The sequence below is a fragment of the Erithacus rubecula genome (genome assembly GCF_903797595.1).
Source record: "Erithacus rubecula genome assembly, chromosome: 24".
Classification (NCBI taxonomy): Eukaryota; Metazoa; Chordata; class Aves; order Passeriformes; family Muscicapidae; genus Erithacus; species Erithacus rubecula.
Genome location: NC_136676.1, coordinates 1,374,034 through 1,390,168, shown reverse-complemented (window position 1 = coordinate 1,390,168; position 16,135 = coordinate 1,374,034). Strand labels below are relative to the sequence as shown.

Sequence of the window (16,135 nt, the reverse complement as noted above, 5' to 3'; positions counted from 1 at the left end):
TTTCCCAAAAATGGGGGATTTGCCTGGAGTGAGGGGAGATGGGACCATCCCTGGGGCAGCAGGTGGGGTTCACATGCTGGCAGGAGTGGTGCTGTCCCTGGGTTTGTGCCATCCCATAAATCCAGGGGTCCATTTCCTTCCTTTCAGGCTGGTGTATCCCTGAGGTAATCCTTCAGGAAGGCTGGCAGCCTGGCTGGGATGGATGTCCTGACCTGGGAATCAGGGGCACAGCCCTGGCTTGCTGCCAGGGTCACTCTGAGACTGTCCTGGCTCACCCTCCTCACCAGAGACCTGCTGGGACCCTTGCTGGGACTTGGGACTTGCTCTGAAGGAATTCCAGTGCCAGGAATTCCCTGCTGGAGAACAGGAGAGCCAGGGCACCCCTCAAACACCCACATTCCCCTGCACTCAGCACTGCTGGGGCCACACCTGGAGTGCTGTGCCCAGTGCTGTCCCCTCAGTTTGGGAAGGGCATGGGGACACTTGAGCATGTCCAGAGGAGGAACAGGGCTGGTGAGGAGCTTGGAACACAAACCCTGTGAGGAACAGCTGAGGGAGCTGGGGGTGTTTATCCTGGAGAAAAGGAGACTCAGAGGTGACCTTACCCCTCTCTACAGCTCCCTGAAAGGTGGCTGTGCTCAGGTGGGGGTTGGTCTCCTTCTCCAGGCAGCCCTGACAGAACAAGAGGACACAGCCTTAAGGTGTGCCCAGAGAAATTCAGGTTAGATATTAGGAAGTTTTTCACAGAAAGAGTGGTAAAATACTGGAATGGTCTGCCCAGGGATGGAGTCACCATCCCTGGGTGTGCTTATAAAACAGAATGGATGTGGCACTCAGTGCCATGGGTTAGTGGAGGCGTTGGGACATGGATTGGACTCAATGATCTTGGAGGTCTCTTCCAACCTCCTCATTCTGTGATTCTGAGAATTTCCCTCTCCACCAGACTGAAGTCACAAGGCAGTTGTGAAACAAAATAATCCTCACCCTACATGGGAAAGCTTTCCTGTAGTCACAGGCCTGGTGGACAATTCCTCAGAACTGTGATGGAGGAATCCTCCCTGGAGTCATGTGCAGGAGCTGAGATAATGCACTATTTTCACTTGGCAGCCTCCAGGAGAGCTTTCACGAGGTGTTTATAGGGAAGAGAAAGGAAAAACATGCCACAGAAGTTTGCCTGGACTTTCCGACAGCTTAGATCTTATTATGGCCTTAAATCCCTCCTGGAGCTCCTGTCTGAGCTGCCAGCACTCTGGCAAAGTCTCTGCTGGGCTGAGAGGCAGCAGTAGGAGGTGAGAAATTACAAAGGAAATGTCCTGAGCACCATAAAAAAAACACAAATGTATTTTTAAAAGGGTGATGGTGTATGTTAGAGCACGCTCTTATGTCACCTCCTCAGAGTGGCTGCCAGGCTGGGGCTGTGTGGAATTATTTTGCTTTGTTACAGCATGTTCTTGATTATGATTTCAAATCTGGTCTGTTGTTTTATTCTTGGTCCTTCTACCTGAGATCCTTTCTCTGTACTAATGTTTTTATCAGCTCTGGAAGTCTCATGTGTTCTGGGGATTAAAAAAAAAACACCAAAAACAAAACAACCAGAAAAAAGAACTAAGAATTCAGGGTAAAAGAAGGAAAGGTGAGAGAAGGGGATATACATGTATATGTGGAAAAATATGGGGTTTTATGCTGCTTAAAGAGTTGAGGGATAGCCTTGAAAACCAACTCAAGTCTTGTGTTCTGGATTTTATTTCCAAGCTCTTGGGGTGCTTGGACCCTGCAGCGAGTCCTGCCAAAGCCTCCTGGTGCTGGCAATGCCCTTCAGCACCTGTGGGATTCATTGCTGGATATTTTATCTTGCCCTGAGATTCACATTCTGAAGGAAGGTGAAGGAATAAGAGTTTGAAATAAGAAAGGAGAAACAGGGTGGGACCCCAAGTTTGGAAAGCTCAGGATATCAAATATCCCCATTTCCAATGGGGAGAGTGGGAATTCCAAGTCATGTTTGGTGGCAAACCTTGCAAAGAGCTTTATTTATTTACAAATATTTACTTAACTCTGCCTTGGGTGCAGGTTGCAAGGCATGGAGGATTTTTCCTCCAGTCCTCATGTGGGCAAATCCTTCATCTTAGCAAATTACTAAATTTCTGCTGAATGCTGGCATAATTTTTTTTTTTTTTTGGCGCAATATTTTTACTCCATTTCTTAATTTCAATTTTTTTTTTTTCCTATTAAACTTGCTGCAAGCACTCTGGTTTATTCCATTTGATTAACCAAGGAGCACGAGGCAATAATTCCCAAGTTTCCCCAAACAATGGCTGGATTTTGCAGCCATTATCCCGTGACTCAGCCACAATCACCCCATTCCTTGTGTGGGGAGCTGCTGTGTGACCATCCCAGCTCCAATTTGCTGCAGCTCTGCCCTGGGCTGGGTGCTGCAGTAATGATGGGCTGAGCTGGCCAAAGGCATCACAGGCTCTGCTCTTCCTCCCCTTTGTCTGTCTCTGAAGCTGCTTTTGACCTTCCCTACAAGTTTCTCACATTAGCACTTGCACCAGAAGAATTGGAGATGATGAATAGTCTGGGCCATGTGATGGCTAATGTTATAAGCACATATTGTGTTATTAACTTCTGTGTTCATTTTAATATTAAAATTAATGCTGTGTGTTTAATCTTGGAAAAGTTTGCTGTATGAATATAGTTTCTTTTAGTTCTGCTAGTCACAAAACTGGTGTGATAAATATATTTTTTTATTGGGTTGCAGCATGGTGTTGTAGAAAGCTTTTGTTCGTGTAACTAACCCAGAGAATGGTAAAAAAGATAACCAAGAAATTCTTCACATTCTTGGATTATTTTATCTGGATGAAGATAGGGATGAGGAACACCAGAAATCCAGGGAAGGAATTTATTGATCAGGGTGTGTGCATAGAACTGGAGCCATAAAAGAAATAAATAAAAAAAAAGCTGATTTGCAGGTTGGGGGGGGATGATTTTGAATAATGCATGAAGATCTATGAATATGCAACATGTTGATGAATTTAACAAAGTGTTTTCTGAGTTAGTGTGTGCTCCTGGCTGAATGTCAAGCACCTTTTGCTTTATTGTCTTTGTCTCCTATTTGTCCTTTTTTTTAAATTAAATCTTGTAAAATTTACCAGGAAAGTGAACCTTGTCTTTCACACCTTAGGGTTGAATTTTTCTATTTTCCAGATCCTGTGCTGCTTTTTTGAGTGTGTAACTCTCAAACTCCATGGTCTGTCAGCTGCTGTTCTCCCATTTTATTCAGACAAAACAATTTCTCTCCAGGCCTGAAACTCAACAACACCTTATTGTCTCAGGCCCCAAAAAGTACAAACAAAATTAATTGTGGGGGAGCAAACTGGGGGTAAATTACTTCATTACCTGAAGCTGTAATTGGAGAATTAACCCCTGATAAGCAAATGGATCACATTTATAATTGGCAGAAAAACCTGTGCCCATTTTGGGTGCAGCCTCAGAGACTTCTGCCAGCCCAAGGTGAGTCTGTGGAAGGCCCTGAATAAATTCCCAATTTTATTATCTTCATCTTGTCTGGCCTCTGTTCCAGACAGCCATCCCAAGGCATCACATGAGTGAAATGGGATTTAAAAGCACTGGATGGGCTCCTTTTCCTGCCCTGCTCTTGCAGGTTGACAAAAAAAAACCCAAAAAAACTCCTTCAAGATGTCCAACTTCTGCTTCTTGTTTTTTCAGGGCTGCCTGGGCCTGGCTGCCAGACCCTCTTAATGACATTTAACCCCCCTGATTTCCATAGGGGAGATAAACACAGAGCATTTTCTCAGGAGCAGAGAATAATTGGGTTTGGGGCTTTTGCAGGAAGTTAAAAAATACTGACTTAAATCAGTACTTTCTTCAGGCTCAGCATCTCTGTTCTTTGCCATTTGCTGAAGTTTTATAGGAGTCCAGGATCTTTTACTGCCTTGATGATTCTAAAGCATCTGCTGCTGTGTTTTGGAAGTATTTTCTTCAAAGATCATGGTCATCAGTGAGTTTATTCAGCTGAATTTTCCCAGCAGTTTTTTATATTTGCCTGTGCCACAGTGTTAGGACAAAACACCTGAATGCACAACACATAAATCCCATAAATTTGCAGCTTGTCGACAGGCAGAGCTGTAAAATAAATGTAAATAAATGTGTGTAATAAGTAAAAAAAATAAATAAAAAAGCATGTGCTTCTGTTTGCTGGAGATTCCCTTCCATGGGAATTAAGGATTTGATAATTAACTTGTAGCCTGCAATCCTGTGCTTTTCACATTACCTGTTTCCAAAGGAGTAATTCCTTTATCTGCAGGAGTGGGATGTTCTGTGGGGCTGTTCCCTGAGCTGTGCCCAGCCTTGTCTTTGCCTGGAGAACATTCCCTGGATCCCTCAGGGGCATCCCACAGGATTTGGGAGTGTGCACAGAGGAGCTGCTGTTGGGAGGAAACAGTTTGATCAGAGTGGAGCTAAAAACAGAAGTGTGGTACAGAGACTGCTGGAGCTTTGGAAAATTGGGATTTTCTCCCAGTTTTAGTTGAGTTCTGTGGAACTTCCCCTCTCCTTTCCATGACAGGGCTTGAATAAATCAGTCTTTAAAGTCCCATCCAACCCAAACCATTCTCCTTTCCCTCTTTGTTCTCCAGCTGTGCCAGTCCTTGAGTTCCCAGCAGCACCCTGAGACCCCTCAGAGGCAAAATAAAAACAATAAGAACACCAGCACAGGAAGAAGCCTTGGAAATGGGATGCCAGCCTCCCAAACTGAAACCAGGATGTGCCCAGTTTAAATTTGCTTTTTGCTGTTAATAAAAGTCTGTATAGAGAAAGGGATAAAATAATTGGCTAATTCAGTTCTTTGGCAGCTCACGTGTGCCTGGTGTGGCTCTGGTGGCTCCAAGGCTGTCTCTAAGAAATGAGAGCCAGTTTCAGAAATTAAAGTTCATCATCATATTTCCCTTTTAATTTTGCTTCCTAGGGGTATCTAGCTTTGGAGAGGTTCCTCTTCTCTGTGCTGCACATTTTTCCCTTCCCCACTGAGTTTTTATCCAGTGTTACCATTTGTGTTTTTCTGATTGTGGACTTGTTTGTGCTTGTTCTCTTGGCTGCTTTTCCATGTTTTCCCAGAGATTTCCCTGTCCCCCAAAGCAAATGTCCAGACCTTTGCCCAGGCTGCTGTTTCCCACAGGGTTCTTTTGTTGGGAGCAGTTCTGGGTTGCTGCAGTTCCAGGCAATTGCTGGGAATGGGAGGCAGAGCTGGACAAATCCCTCTCCCCTTCCCCAGGGTTGCTCTGCCTCCTCAAAAACTGCATTTCAGCTGTCAAAAACTGCAGCAGATCCCCACTGCAGAATTATTTGTTGGTGCTTAAGAGCCATGCATTTGTTCAGGCGTTGTAAACACTGTCAGCAAGGTTTTGACAGGAGTGAAAAATGAATTTAAGTTGCTGGTGCAGAGGGAAATAAAACCAGCTTTGGCTCTGCCTGCAGCCTGCCAGGATAAAACGGAGGGAAGGAATCATTCCCTGTGAGGCCCTGGCACAAGCTCCCAGAGAAGCTGAGGATTCCCTGAAGTGCCCAAGGTTGGATGGGGCTTGGAGCAGCCTGGGACAGTGCAAGGTGTCCCTGCTCATGGCAAAGGGATTGGATCAGCTCTAAGGTCCCTCCCAACCCAAACCATCCTGGGATTCTGTGAAATCCAGTCCTGTGAAATCCAGCTTGGCCTGTTATTTCTTATGGTTTTGGTGCTGGGACAGATTGGGCACAAATTAGCAGAAAGAAGAGTTTAGTTCACATTCTGTCTCTATCATATCACAAATGACAGCCTGAGCCTTTCTCCACACCTGGTGGTGTCTTACCAGGCAGAGCAGTTTGTGACTAACCCCAAAGCCTTTCTCTGCAGGAAACATCCTGTTCCTGCCATGGCACAACGGTGGGAGGTGTGATAAAATGTATTTTAATTGCACTCCAATTTCTTGAGTATGGATTCTTTATTTATAAAGACTGCACAGGCAGAGGCCTTTTGTGGTTTTGCTCCTCAAGCTGAAGCAGCTCTGGTTTCCTGAGCTCAGGAGCAGCAGAAGGGCCAGGCTGCAGTGGACAGATGCTGTGAGCTTCCATGGAACTTTGGGAAGGAATTAATTTCCATGACCAGGTTCTCCTCAGGAGCTCTCCTGCCCATTATGGGTGGGAATTGTGACTTTGGGCACTTTTCATGTGTTTAACCTGGTAAACAATGTTTAAAATAATTTATAACTGTGGAATGGGCACATCAGTGATAATCAGGCTGGGTTGTGCTGCATTCAGCCTGATCTTTCTCTCCAGGAGAATAAGAAATGGGATTAGGGAAGGGAAGAGTGGGCAGCAGGAAGAAGCAGCTGAGCTATAGAAATCTTTTCTGGACTTTTCTGTCCAGCCTTCTTGTACTTGCAGAAGTTCTGGATTCTCCTGTGGAATGCCAGGACAGTGATTAGATTTTCCTTCACCTGGCTGGGTGTGAGCCTGACAAAACCTCAAGTCCACAATCAGCAAAGCTTTTGTTGTGTCCCACACACTGAGAGCACCTCACCTGCTGTGCTGAGCCTGCTCTGAAGGAGTTTGGTGTCCTTGTGAGTGGGTTCCTGTGCAAGGGGCAGGGACAACCAGAGCCATGCTGAGCTTCTCCCAGAGTATTGAGCTTTAGCAGTGCCTTTCAGAGCAGGAATGGGTCACACAGGAGCTCTGCAGGGTGTCTGAGGCTGCCCTGGGAGCTGCACAGTCCCTGCACATCCTCCTGCTCTCCTGAGAGCCCCATAATTTTCCCTCTGAAGGAATGCAGGCACAGCTGCTGCTTTTACTTGATGTTGTTGACCTGTGGTGTCATTAAACCCGGGTTTTGTTTGAACAGCCCGTGTGGGCAGCCAGGAGACACAAAGGAACCTGCAGATGATTTTTATTGTGGTTCCAGTAACAGGCTGGAGCATCTTCCTCGCTGGGTGTAATCAGGGGGTGTAATTAGGCAATGTTTTCCTGTAGAGTAACTCCTTTTAGCAATTTTCTTCACAAGGAGTTGCTGTTCAAAGGTCTGCTTGCTGCTTTAAGTAGAGCCCAGGTCTAGAATAAAGCTTTAATATTAAACCTCTCCTTTATGGTGAAACACCTGACATGAGCAGTGCAAAGGGGGCAGGGTCTGCTCTGCAGAAATTTGATGTCTCACCACAGAAGCTCAGGGATAAACTCCCTCGTGGCTCTGATGTTTGGGAATTTTGATTTTTGGCAAAGAGCTTCTGTGCAGAGGGTGTTACAACAGGCACAAACACAACTTCATTCGAGTGCTGCATCCTCTGTTCCAGCCAGGCTCTAATGGAATCAGCCCTTCCCATTAAATTAATATGTGTTCCATGGAGCCCATCAAGTAACATTTAATTTACTTCAGTGAGTCTGGGCACGTGGGATCAACATGATCAACTCTTGGGATAATCAGGAAGAATCCCTGTATTGTACAGCATCTTAAAAATGCTCATTTAGACAGAGGCAGCAATTGGTTGATGCAGTTTTATGTCTAATTTAGTGCAAAACTAAGACTGGAAGGAAAATGATCTCTTGTGCAAAGATTCCAGAATCAGAGAGAATGGTGAATTGTTCATTTGTTTTGGGCTTTGTCTCTTTTGTTTTATTGAAATAAACCCAGGAGGTTGTGGTTGTGCCTGGCAGTGTCCAAGGCCAGGCTGGAGGGGCTGGGAGCAGCCTGGGACAGGGGAAGGTGGAATGGGATGAGCTTTGAACTCCTTCCAGACAAACCACTCTGGGATTCCATGGAAAGTAAAGAAGCTCCATAGAGTTCTTTTTTTTTTAATGAAACCCATCTTCCTGGTGCAGATCTTTCGAGCTGCAGGAGCTGTTGGTGTTTACAATCCCCAGCTCCCTCCCAGCCTCAGGAATGGTTTGGTGAGGGGGCAGAGGTGGCTCTTGCATGGCTGGCAAATGGTTCAATGGATCCTGGTACTGCAGCTCAAGTTTGGTGTCATCAGCCTTTCCCTCTCCCTTTCCACACCATTTGAGGTTTGAAAGCCTCAGAGTGGCACAGGAGGTGCTCAGACCATGGCCAAAGTTTCTGTTGTTCTTTTTGGACATTTTCTTCCCTCCACCACCCTACAAAACAGGGTCTTCCCAAAGAGTTTTGCTTATGGAATAAAAACTCTGTCATTAAGTTTGACTTGATGAATGTTTTATTCCTTGAGGGAGGGATATTTTTAATGAAAGAATAATCCAGTTGATACCATCAGGCATCATTAATGTTCACTTGCTCTGTTTTTCCTTTCTGCCTTGAGCAAAAACATTCTCAACCCAGCATGTTTGTACCTGGTACCTTCTGTGAGTGTGTTGTTGGTAGGTTAAATCAAACCAGACATCTAAAATCCCTCCAAAAGGCAATTATTGAACAGCTTTCAGCAGGGCACACTTGGCTAAAACAGGCTTGCTGTTCCAAGGGGGTTTTTGTGACTCTGCTGTGTGTTCCTGACTGGGTGTGATACTGGGACAGGAGAAAGGAAAAGATCCCATTCCTTGGAGTGGTTTTAAGGCAGTGTCAGCACAGAGCTTGGTGTAACCACCAGCACCGAGGCTGCAAAACCTGGAGAAGCTTTAAGGGCTCTTATCCCGAGGTGTCTCCATCTCTTTCTTAGGGCTGTTGCCCTTTCCAGGGAGCAGAGCCCGAGTGACTCAGCTTTACAAGAGCAGCGCTTTAAGCGATGCTAATCCCGACTGCTCCGCGGGTTTGTTTGCCCGATATCCTTCCCGGAGAGCCTCCTTTGTTCTCCTCTCAGACGGCAGAAGCAATGACAGAATGCTCCTGGAATGTGATGTGTCACATCTGGGAAGAAAGGGCTGCAGAAAAGTCAGACTTGTCCTTTTATTTGCGGCTGGATGGAACTCTGACACGTCCTTCCTTAGAAGGTGGGAAAGAAGGAAAAAAGAAAAAAAGCCTGGCTCGGTTTGAAATTCATGTTGCTGATCTTTTTTTAGAAGAAATAACTAAAAATGTAATAAAAAGCCTCAAAGTCTGGGAGCTTTGGATGGCAACGTTTCTGAGTCAGAAAAAGGATTTTTGGATGCAGCTGGAAACCATTGCAATTGCTGCATGCGAGCCAAGAAATAAAATGTGTTTGGGGAGCAGCTGCAGAGTTCATATCCTGCTGCAAGGATGGGAAGGCTGCTGCTTTTCCAGCCATTTCCCCTTTGGGTATTGCAGAATTGGAGAATTGTGGAATGTCCAGGGCTCCCCTGCCCTGCTTGTCCTGCTGGGCAGAGCTGGTTCCTCATCCTCTCCCTGGGGATGGGCCAGCTCCTGCAGCTGTTGGACATTTGTGGACATTTTGGGCTGCATCCCCTGGTTCTGTCTGCCAAGGAGCAGAGGGGCATCCACAGCCTGCTGGGATTACAGTTTGTGGAAGAATTCTCTGACTTCAGATGGTAACTGAAGAGAAAAACACTGATTAAAATAAATGACCGGGAGAATAATTGAGTGTGGTGAATAATAAAGGCAGCAGAACCATAATTAGCATCCTCTCAGTGCCCTGACTCCTGAATTTTGGGAATGTGCAGCAGCACAGCTGCCAAGGTCCCTTTAAAGTCAGGTGTGTGGCAGCAAACACAGAATGATCACAGGAATGAGCAATCTTCTTATTGTCTCACCTCCCTGGAAGCTGAAATGCAGAATTAATCCTCCACTCCATTGTCATCCTCTACCTTCCTGCTGGGCTCCTTCCTCTCTCTTCTTCCAATATTTTCCTGAGGTTTAAGTGTGAGGGGAAAGTAAGAATGACATTTGGAGCTGTTAAATGAGGTTAATCAGCTTGGTGGTGGGTGGGAGGAAAGTGCTCTGGGGTTAAGAATTTGATATTAATGGTTAGCAGGACCCTTCTTGCCACACCTGTGAAAATTCCCTTCAGTCAGGCAGAAACTTTCTAAAATCTGGCTGAAAGCTGGTTAGAACTGGTTAAAGATCACCTGATGGTTTTATTGTAATTAAGAGAAACACAGGGGCTGTGGGAGGGTGTGTGGAAGGTGGCACCTTCTCCCCTTCTCCTGAAGATTCTGGTTTGGGTTTGCTGGGTGGGAATTGGGGCTGTAAATCTCTGCAAAAGGCACAAAGCAAAGAAATGGAGCTGCTGGGATTCCTGCAGGATGAGGAAGGTTGGTCTGAGCAGGCTTGGGATGTGTAATTCAGGCAGCTGAATGCTGGGGAGGAACTGGAGTCCTTTCTGCTGGCTTTTGGCAGAGTCAGGGAAAATACAGAGATGACGTTTTCCAGAAACACCTCCCTCCCTCTGCAGAAGGCACAGGGCATGGTGAGGAGGCCAGAATTCACAGGAGGGCTGGATGCAGCCAGGATCCCTCCTCCCAAGAGTTAAAACCTGGAGAAGCAGCAGATCAATTTTTGCAGTGTCTGCTGGACTCCCATCCACGACTGGCAGCAGAAGCAGGAGGGATGATTGCCCTGTAACAGGAGAAGCAGCTCACACACTGCCAATATAATTGCCTGCTTTAATTAATTTCACCTTCTTGCCACTGATATTAAAATGTGAAAGTCAAAGTTGCTATTTTTATAGCAGTGCACATGTAATTAGTACAAAACCCACCCAGGGCATGGAAATCCGAGCTGAAACGTTTGGTGACAAATGCAAATTCCAGCCTAAATATTTTCCTCTGCTTGGCAGTGAATCCATGCTGGTGAAAAGATGCACAACAAGTCCTCCTGCACAAATCCAACCCTGCCAGGCTGCTGTGCTGGATATTCCTGCCCCAGAGCAGCAGGGGAGGGTGGATGGGGTGGGACTGTCCCCAGAGCTGCAGCCTGCACTGTGTCCTTCCCTGCCCAAACATTCCCTCTGGTCCTTTCCTGTAGGATCCCAGAAACCTGGGAATTTGGAGTTTTTGTGCTTTCTGGCACTGATCCTCTGGAGAACACTGCTTTTGAGATGAGGCCTTGGAGAAAGCTTCCAAATTTGAGTGGTAGAATTAAAATCACAGGTGTGTAATTAAATAGAAGTGTGTGATTTCACATGGTGAAGGGTTTGGAATTTGATATTTTTATAATACAGTGATAGGTATGGGACAAGATAGAGGATTTTGGGTGGTGTCTCCTTTCTGTCTTATTCCTTCTTCTTCATGATTTCAGGTGGTTTCTGGTTGGACAGTTAGTGTCACACTGAGGGTCACAGGTGTTTGGTTATTGGGTCAAAAGTATAAATAATATAGGTGTTAATTCTCTATTGGACTGTTGAGCTTTGAAAGACCTTGTAGCAGCTGGATTCATCTCCATTTTGCTCACTTTTAGCTGGTAGCTAGAGGTGTTGCAAAACTCTCTGTACTGTAGATAAGATTTTAATAAATCCAAACACGAGAAAATTCATCTTTGTGTTTTTAATCCTGAGTGAAGACAGAAGACAATGAAGACAAGCACTAATTAAGTAATGCAGATACCAGCTTTACACTTTCCAGGGGGGGTTAGCTCTGAAGGCAGAGCTGCCCTGTGCCTTGGGAAGCAGGATGAATCCATGTTTTGGTGGTTTAACCACTGTATTTTCTTGGATTCCATAGATTTTTGGCCTCACAGTTCCTGTTGAACTCTGAGAAGTGTTGAAGTAGCAACAGAAGGCACATGGAGAGTCTGTTCCCAGGATTCTTTTTGGTTTGTGGTATCCAAAGTTTCATTTCCAGGAGTGTGATTCCTGTTGTCCCAGCAGAGCAGGCAGGTGTGGGGTGGCACTGGTGCATCTCAAAAAGGGGCCTTTCCCTCTCCCCCAAACTCAAACCATGTCCATGGATATGTATCATCATTCTTCCAGAATCTTTCCTATTAATATTGTCTGGCTTTGCTGTAAAGGGTTTCAGTGCATAAAACCAGGATTTTTTTTAACACTTAAACCAATAACTGTAGGACCTCAGAATATTTGGGTTGAAAGCAGCCTTAAAGTCATTTTTTTCACTCCCTTTCACATACCAGGCTGCTCAGAGCCCCACTAATGACCTCAGACATGCTGTGAGGTTTAATTAAACAGGTTTAGCTCTGTCTCCTTCCCTGCCATGCTCAGCACTGAGTGTGGGCACCCAGACAAGTCCCCAAGTGCTCTCCTGGCAGCTGGGCTGGGAAGTGACTGGGGCATGGGGATTATTGAGGATTTGGGTACAGAAAATATGGATTGCTTGGACTGAACTGGGAAAATCTAAAGGTTTTGATTGACATAACTTCCCTCATTCTTTCTGGACCAAAAACTTCCCACCTTATTTGCAGCCAAATATTAAATGAACTGAAAGAGGGGAAATTTAGGTTAGAAATGAGGAAGGAATTGTTCCCTGTGAGGGTGGGTGCCCAGAGCAGCTGAGGCTGCCCCTGAATCCCTGGCAGTGTCCAAGGGCAGGCTGGAACAGCCTGGGATAGGGGAAGGTCCTGCCATGGCAGGGCTGGAATGGGCTCTGTGATTCCCTGATTGTGCTGTGTGTGACAGCAGCAGGAATGCTGATCCCAATAAAAGTGGAGACAGCTCTTCTTCCCTCCCAGCCTCCCTGTTCTGCTTTGAGGGACACCATCTGCTCTGCATTTCCAATAACTGCCATCCTCCCACAGCTACCAGCACACTTGTGATTCTGAGGGAAAAAAAAAAACTTTTCTCCATAATTAACACTTTGCACATCTTGTTTTTCAGATGGGAAGAGGAGCTGACAAGAAGGATGAGCCTGGAATCCATGGTGGAAACCTTGAGAGAGGTGAGGTTTGAGCAGTTTGGAGTGAAAGGTGCTGGGCTTTTCTGCACCTTTTGTGATGCTGCTCAGCATTTGATTTGTGTTTTAATTCAAAATCTGCCTTCTGGCTAGAGCAGCTGTGCTAGGACAGTGCTAATGTTGGGAAGCTGGAGCAGCAGATGAAGTTTGTGACAAAGTGGGAGGAGAGAGTGGAAGTTACTATGGAGGATAACAATTAAATTCCACTGAAGAATCAAGTTCCATTCCAGCCCCCTTTCTCCTGGTGCCTTGCCAGGCTGCTCAGGCTGAGGGAGGGGCTGTGCAGGGTTCTCCCCTCTCACTCCTGGGTGTTTCCCTTGCAGGAGGCACAGGAAGCAGAAGCTCTCCAGGAGGAGCTGAATGAGAAGATTGAGAGGCTGAAAGCAGAGCTGGTGGTCTTTAAGGGTCTGATGAGTGATGTAAGTAGAGAGGGCCCTCTGTGGGTCTGTGTGTCCTGCACATGGCTTCACCATGTGATTAGTGAGTGCTGCTGTGTAATTAGTGAGTGCTGCTGTGTAATTAGTGATGGCTGCTGGGATCTAATGCATCAGACAGATCCCCCTTCCCTGCTTCCTGTCTGGTCTGTGTGGAGATGCATTAACTGCTGCTTACCCCATAACCAGCACTCTGCCCTCCCCTCCCCACAGCTGCTGGCAGCACTGGGAAAAAAGGGTTGGAAAACTCCCAGGCTGGGCTGCAGGCTCAGCTCTGTGCAGCTCCAGGAGCTGCTGGCATGGGGGCTTTGCCTGGACTCATGCAAGAAAATCCTGTTCCTAAAGGAAGACATTGCACTGGAATCATGGAATGGTTTGTGTTGGAAGGAGGTTCAATATCATCCTGTTCTGCCACTGTCCCAGCTGCTCCAGCCCATCCAGCCTGGCCTGGGCACTGCCAGGGATCCAGGGGCAGCCACAGCTGCTCTGGGCACCTGTGCCCACCCTCACAGGGAGGAACAAGTGTTTCCCATTTTCCTTAATGAAGTTCTGAAAAGATGAATCCAGTAATAGTGGTTCAGGTATTTGGGGGTTAAAAAAAAAAAAAAAAAGAAAAATCTTGTTTCCTCAGGAATTTTCTTATGTGTCATTAGATACTGAGTTCTCTTCAAAGCCAGAGGATCTTCTAGGCCCTGACTGGATAAAATGCTGTAATTTAAAAGTGAGAGCATGCAGATGTCTGGAAAGATAAGCCAGGTGAACATTAAGGTGCCTTTCTGAGTAAGTCTGAGGCAGTGCTGAAGCCATTTGTCTGAGGAATAAACTCTGTTACGCTGATTTATTCTGTAATTTTTGCACACAACAGCCTTCTCCTGACTTCACATAAACCTGCAGAACCTGCTCCCAGGTGTCAAATCCATTCTCTCAGGGCCACTAGATCTGCTCATGGGAAATTTGGCAATTAGCTGTGTGTCCTTCTGGTGGCTAATCAAGGGTGGCTGTGCTTGGTTAGAGCCTGGGAGGGACAGGCTGCTCAGCCTGACTTCATTTGAGCGGAGCTGATGCTGTGTGCAGAAAGGGAGGAAGTGCTGAAGGCAAACATCCTGCTGGGCTCAGGGAAAGTGCTCTGGGCTCTGCAGGCTTCAGGGCATGAGGGAACCCCAGGAAAGCACTGGCACTGTTTGTTTTGAACCTCACTGGGCAAATATTTAGAAGAGAGAAGTGCAAAATGTTGGCACGTGGCTCTTTCCTTCCTGCAGATAAGGATCACCAGTTCAGTGGGTGAGATTGTGTTGAGTGTGTCAGTGTTGAGAGATTTATTTTCTTCAGTGTGTCTGGAAAACACAAATCACCAAAAGTGGTTCACAGGGGCTGGAGAAGACTCTGTGGTAATTTAAAACAAAACAAAAAAAAGGTGAGGAAAAGCAAAGCAAACCAACAAAAAGCCCCTTTCTCTTAGAAAGGGGGTTTGGTGTTTAAGAATGGTCTGCAAATGTTTTTTTTCCACTTTTGTGTCCCAGATGGAAGCATTGCTTAGGAGTGGGACTGTCCAGGAGAGAAAATCTCCACTAGGATGAAAAATGCTCTGGGGGATTTTTTAATGTTTGTTCCTTCATAAGGAGCCAGATGTTCTGTCTGAGTGGGAGTATCTCTTAGAAATTAGAGCTACTACAATTTTTCACACAGAAATTTCCATGCAGAACTTTTGCTGGGCTGGAAGCCAGGTTAGTGCCAGTGAGGAGTGTTCTCTGTGCCAAGGTTTTCATGGATCCCTTTGGATCCAGTCACCATTTGCTGGTTCCATGCTCTGTGTGCAGTTGCTGTGGAGCCTGGATTCTGGTTTAGCAGCAGCTGCAGGCACAGCTCTTGTGTCTGAGAGAGGGGAAATGCTGCATCCTCACCAGGATTTACAGTTCATTCTGCTCTGCACACGCTACACAGGGGGCTGTTCTCCATTTTTAAAGTGTTATTTTTGGAATCCCAGAATGGTTTGGGATGGAAAGGACCTTCAGGACAATGCAGTCCCACCCCCTGCTGTGAGCAGGGACTCCCTCCCCCATCCCAGGGTGCTCCAATCAGCTCCAGCACTTCCAGGGCTGGGGCAGCCTCAGCTTCTCTGGCATTCCATTGCCCCATCCTGTTCCTGACCCACCAAGGTTCCCCTTTGCCACACTGAGTTGTTCTGGGGTGGGTGCAGGTTTTTTTTGGTGGCAAACCCCTCTGAGTTGAAGCTTTGGTAGGATCAGGGCTGAGCTGTGGAGTCCTGAGCCTGCCCGAGAGCAGCGTGTGATGTTTGACACTGGTGTGGCCTGGGGTTCCAGAGATACTGTGGGGTATCTCCTCTTGCCTGAACTGTGTAATAATGGAAGATAATCCCTGCTGTCCTTCCTGCAGCCCATGACAGACCTGGACACAAAGATCCAAGAAAAGGCCATGAAGGTGGACATGGACATCTGCCGCCGAATCGATATCACGGCCAAGCTGTGCGATGTCGCGCAGCAGCGCAACTCGGAAGACGTTTCCAAGATTTTCCAGGTGATTAGGCCCTGAATTTTCCACAGGCCAGGGCAGGAGGGAGCAGTGATGAGTGATGTGCTCCAGCTCCTTTGCCTTTTCTTCAGCTCTCTTTCCATAGCTGTTTCCCCCGCCTGTCAGTGCAGCTCTGCTGCAGCACCAAGAGCGCAAAGTGCAGAGAGTTGAACACACAAAGGAGTCTCAGGATGATCTTTATGCCATGCTGTGAGTCTGATGTTAGTCTGCACTGAGTGCAGGGAAGAAAAGCAGTGTTACAGGGTCTAGGTTTGTGTAATTCCTCCCTCCCCATTTGTTCCCTTCACAAGTGAGAGGTTTTAAGCTCATGGAACTGTCATCTGAATGTTCTTATTTCTGGCTCGAGCTCCATGGCCAGAAATAACATTTCTGTGAGGGTGAGCTCT

At 46.5% G+C, this 16,135-nt stretch overlaps 1 protein-coding gene across 1 annotated transcript in view; it reads left to right on the top strand.

Annotated features, from left to right (window-relative positions):
- IFFO2 (intermediate filament family orphan 2) overlaps positions 1–16,135 on the top strand; it is a 39,756-nt gene that overhangs the window by 13,903 nt on the left and 9,718 nt on the right. The window contains exons 2-4 of the mRNA XM_079326055.1: positions 12,690–12,750; positions 13,089–13,184; positions 15,594–15,734. Of these exons, the coding sequence (XP_079182181.1) occupies positions 12,690–12,750; positions 13,089–13,184; positions 15,594–15,734 (298 nt within the window). The remainder of the gene's footprint in view (positions 1–12,689; positions 12,751–13,088; positions 13,185–15,593; positions 15,735–16,135) is intronic.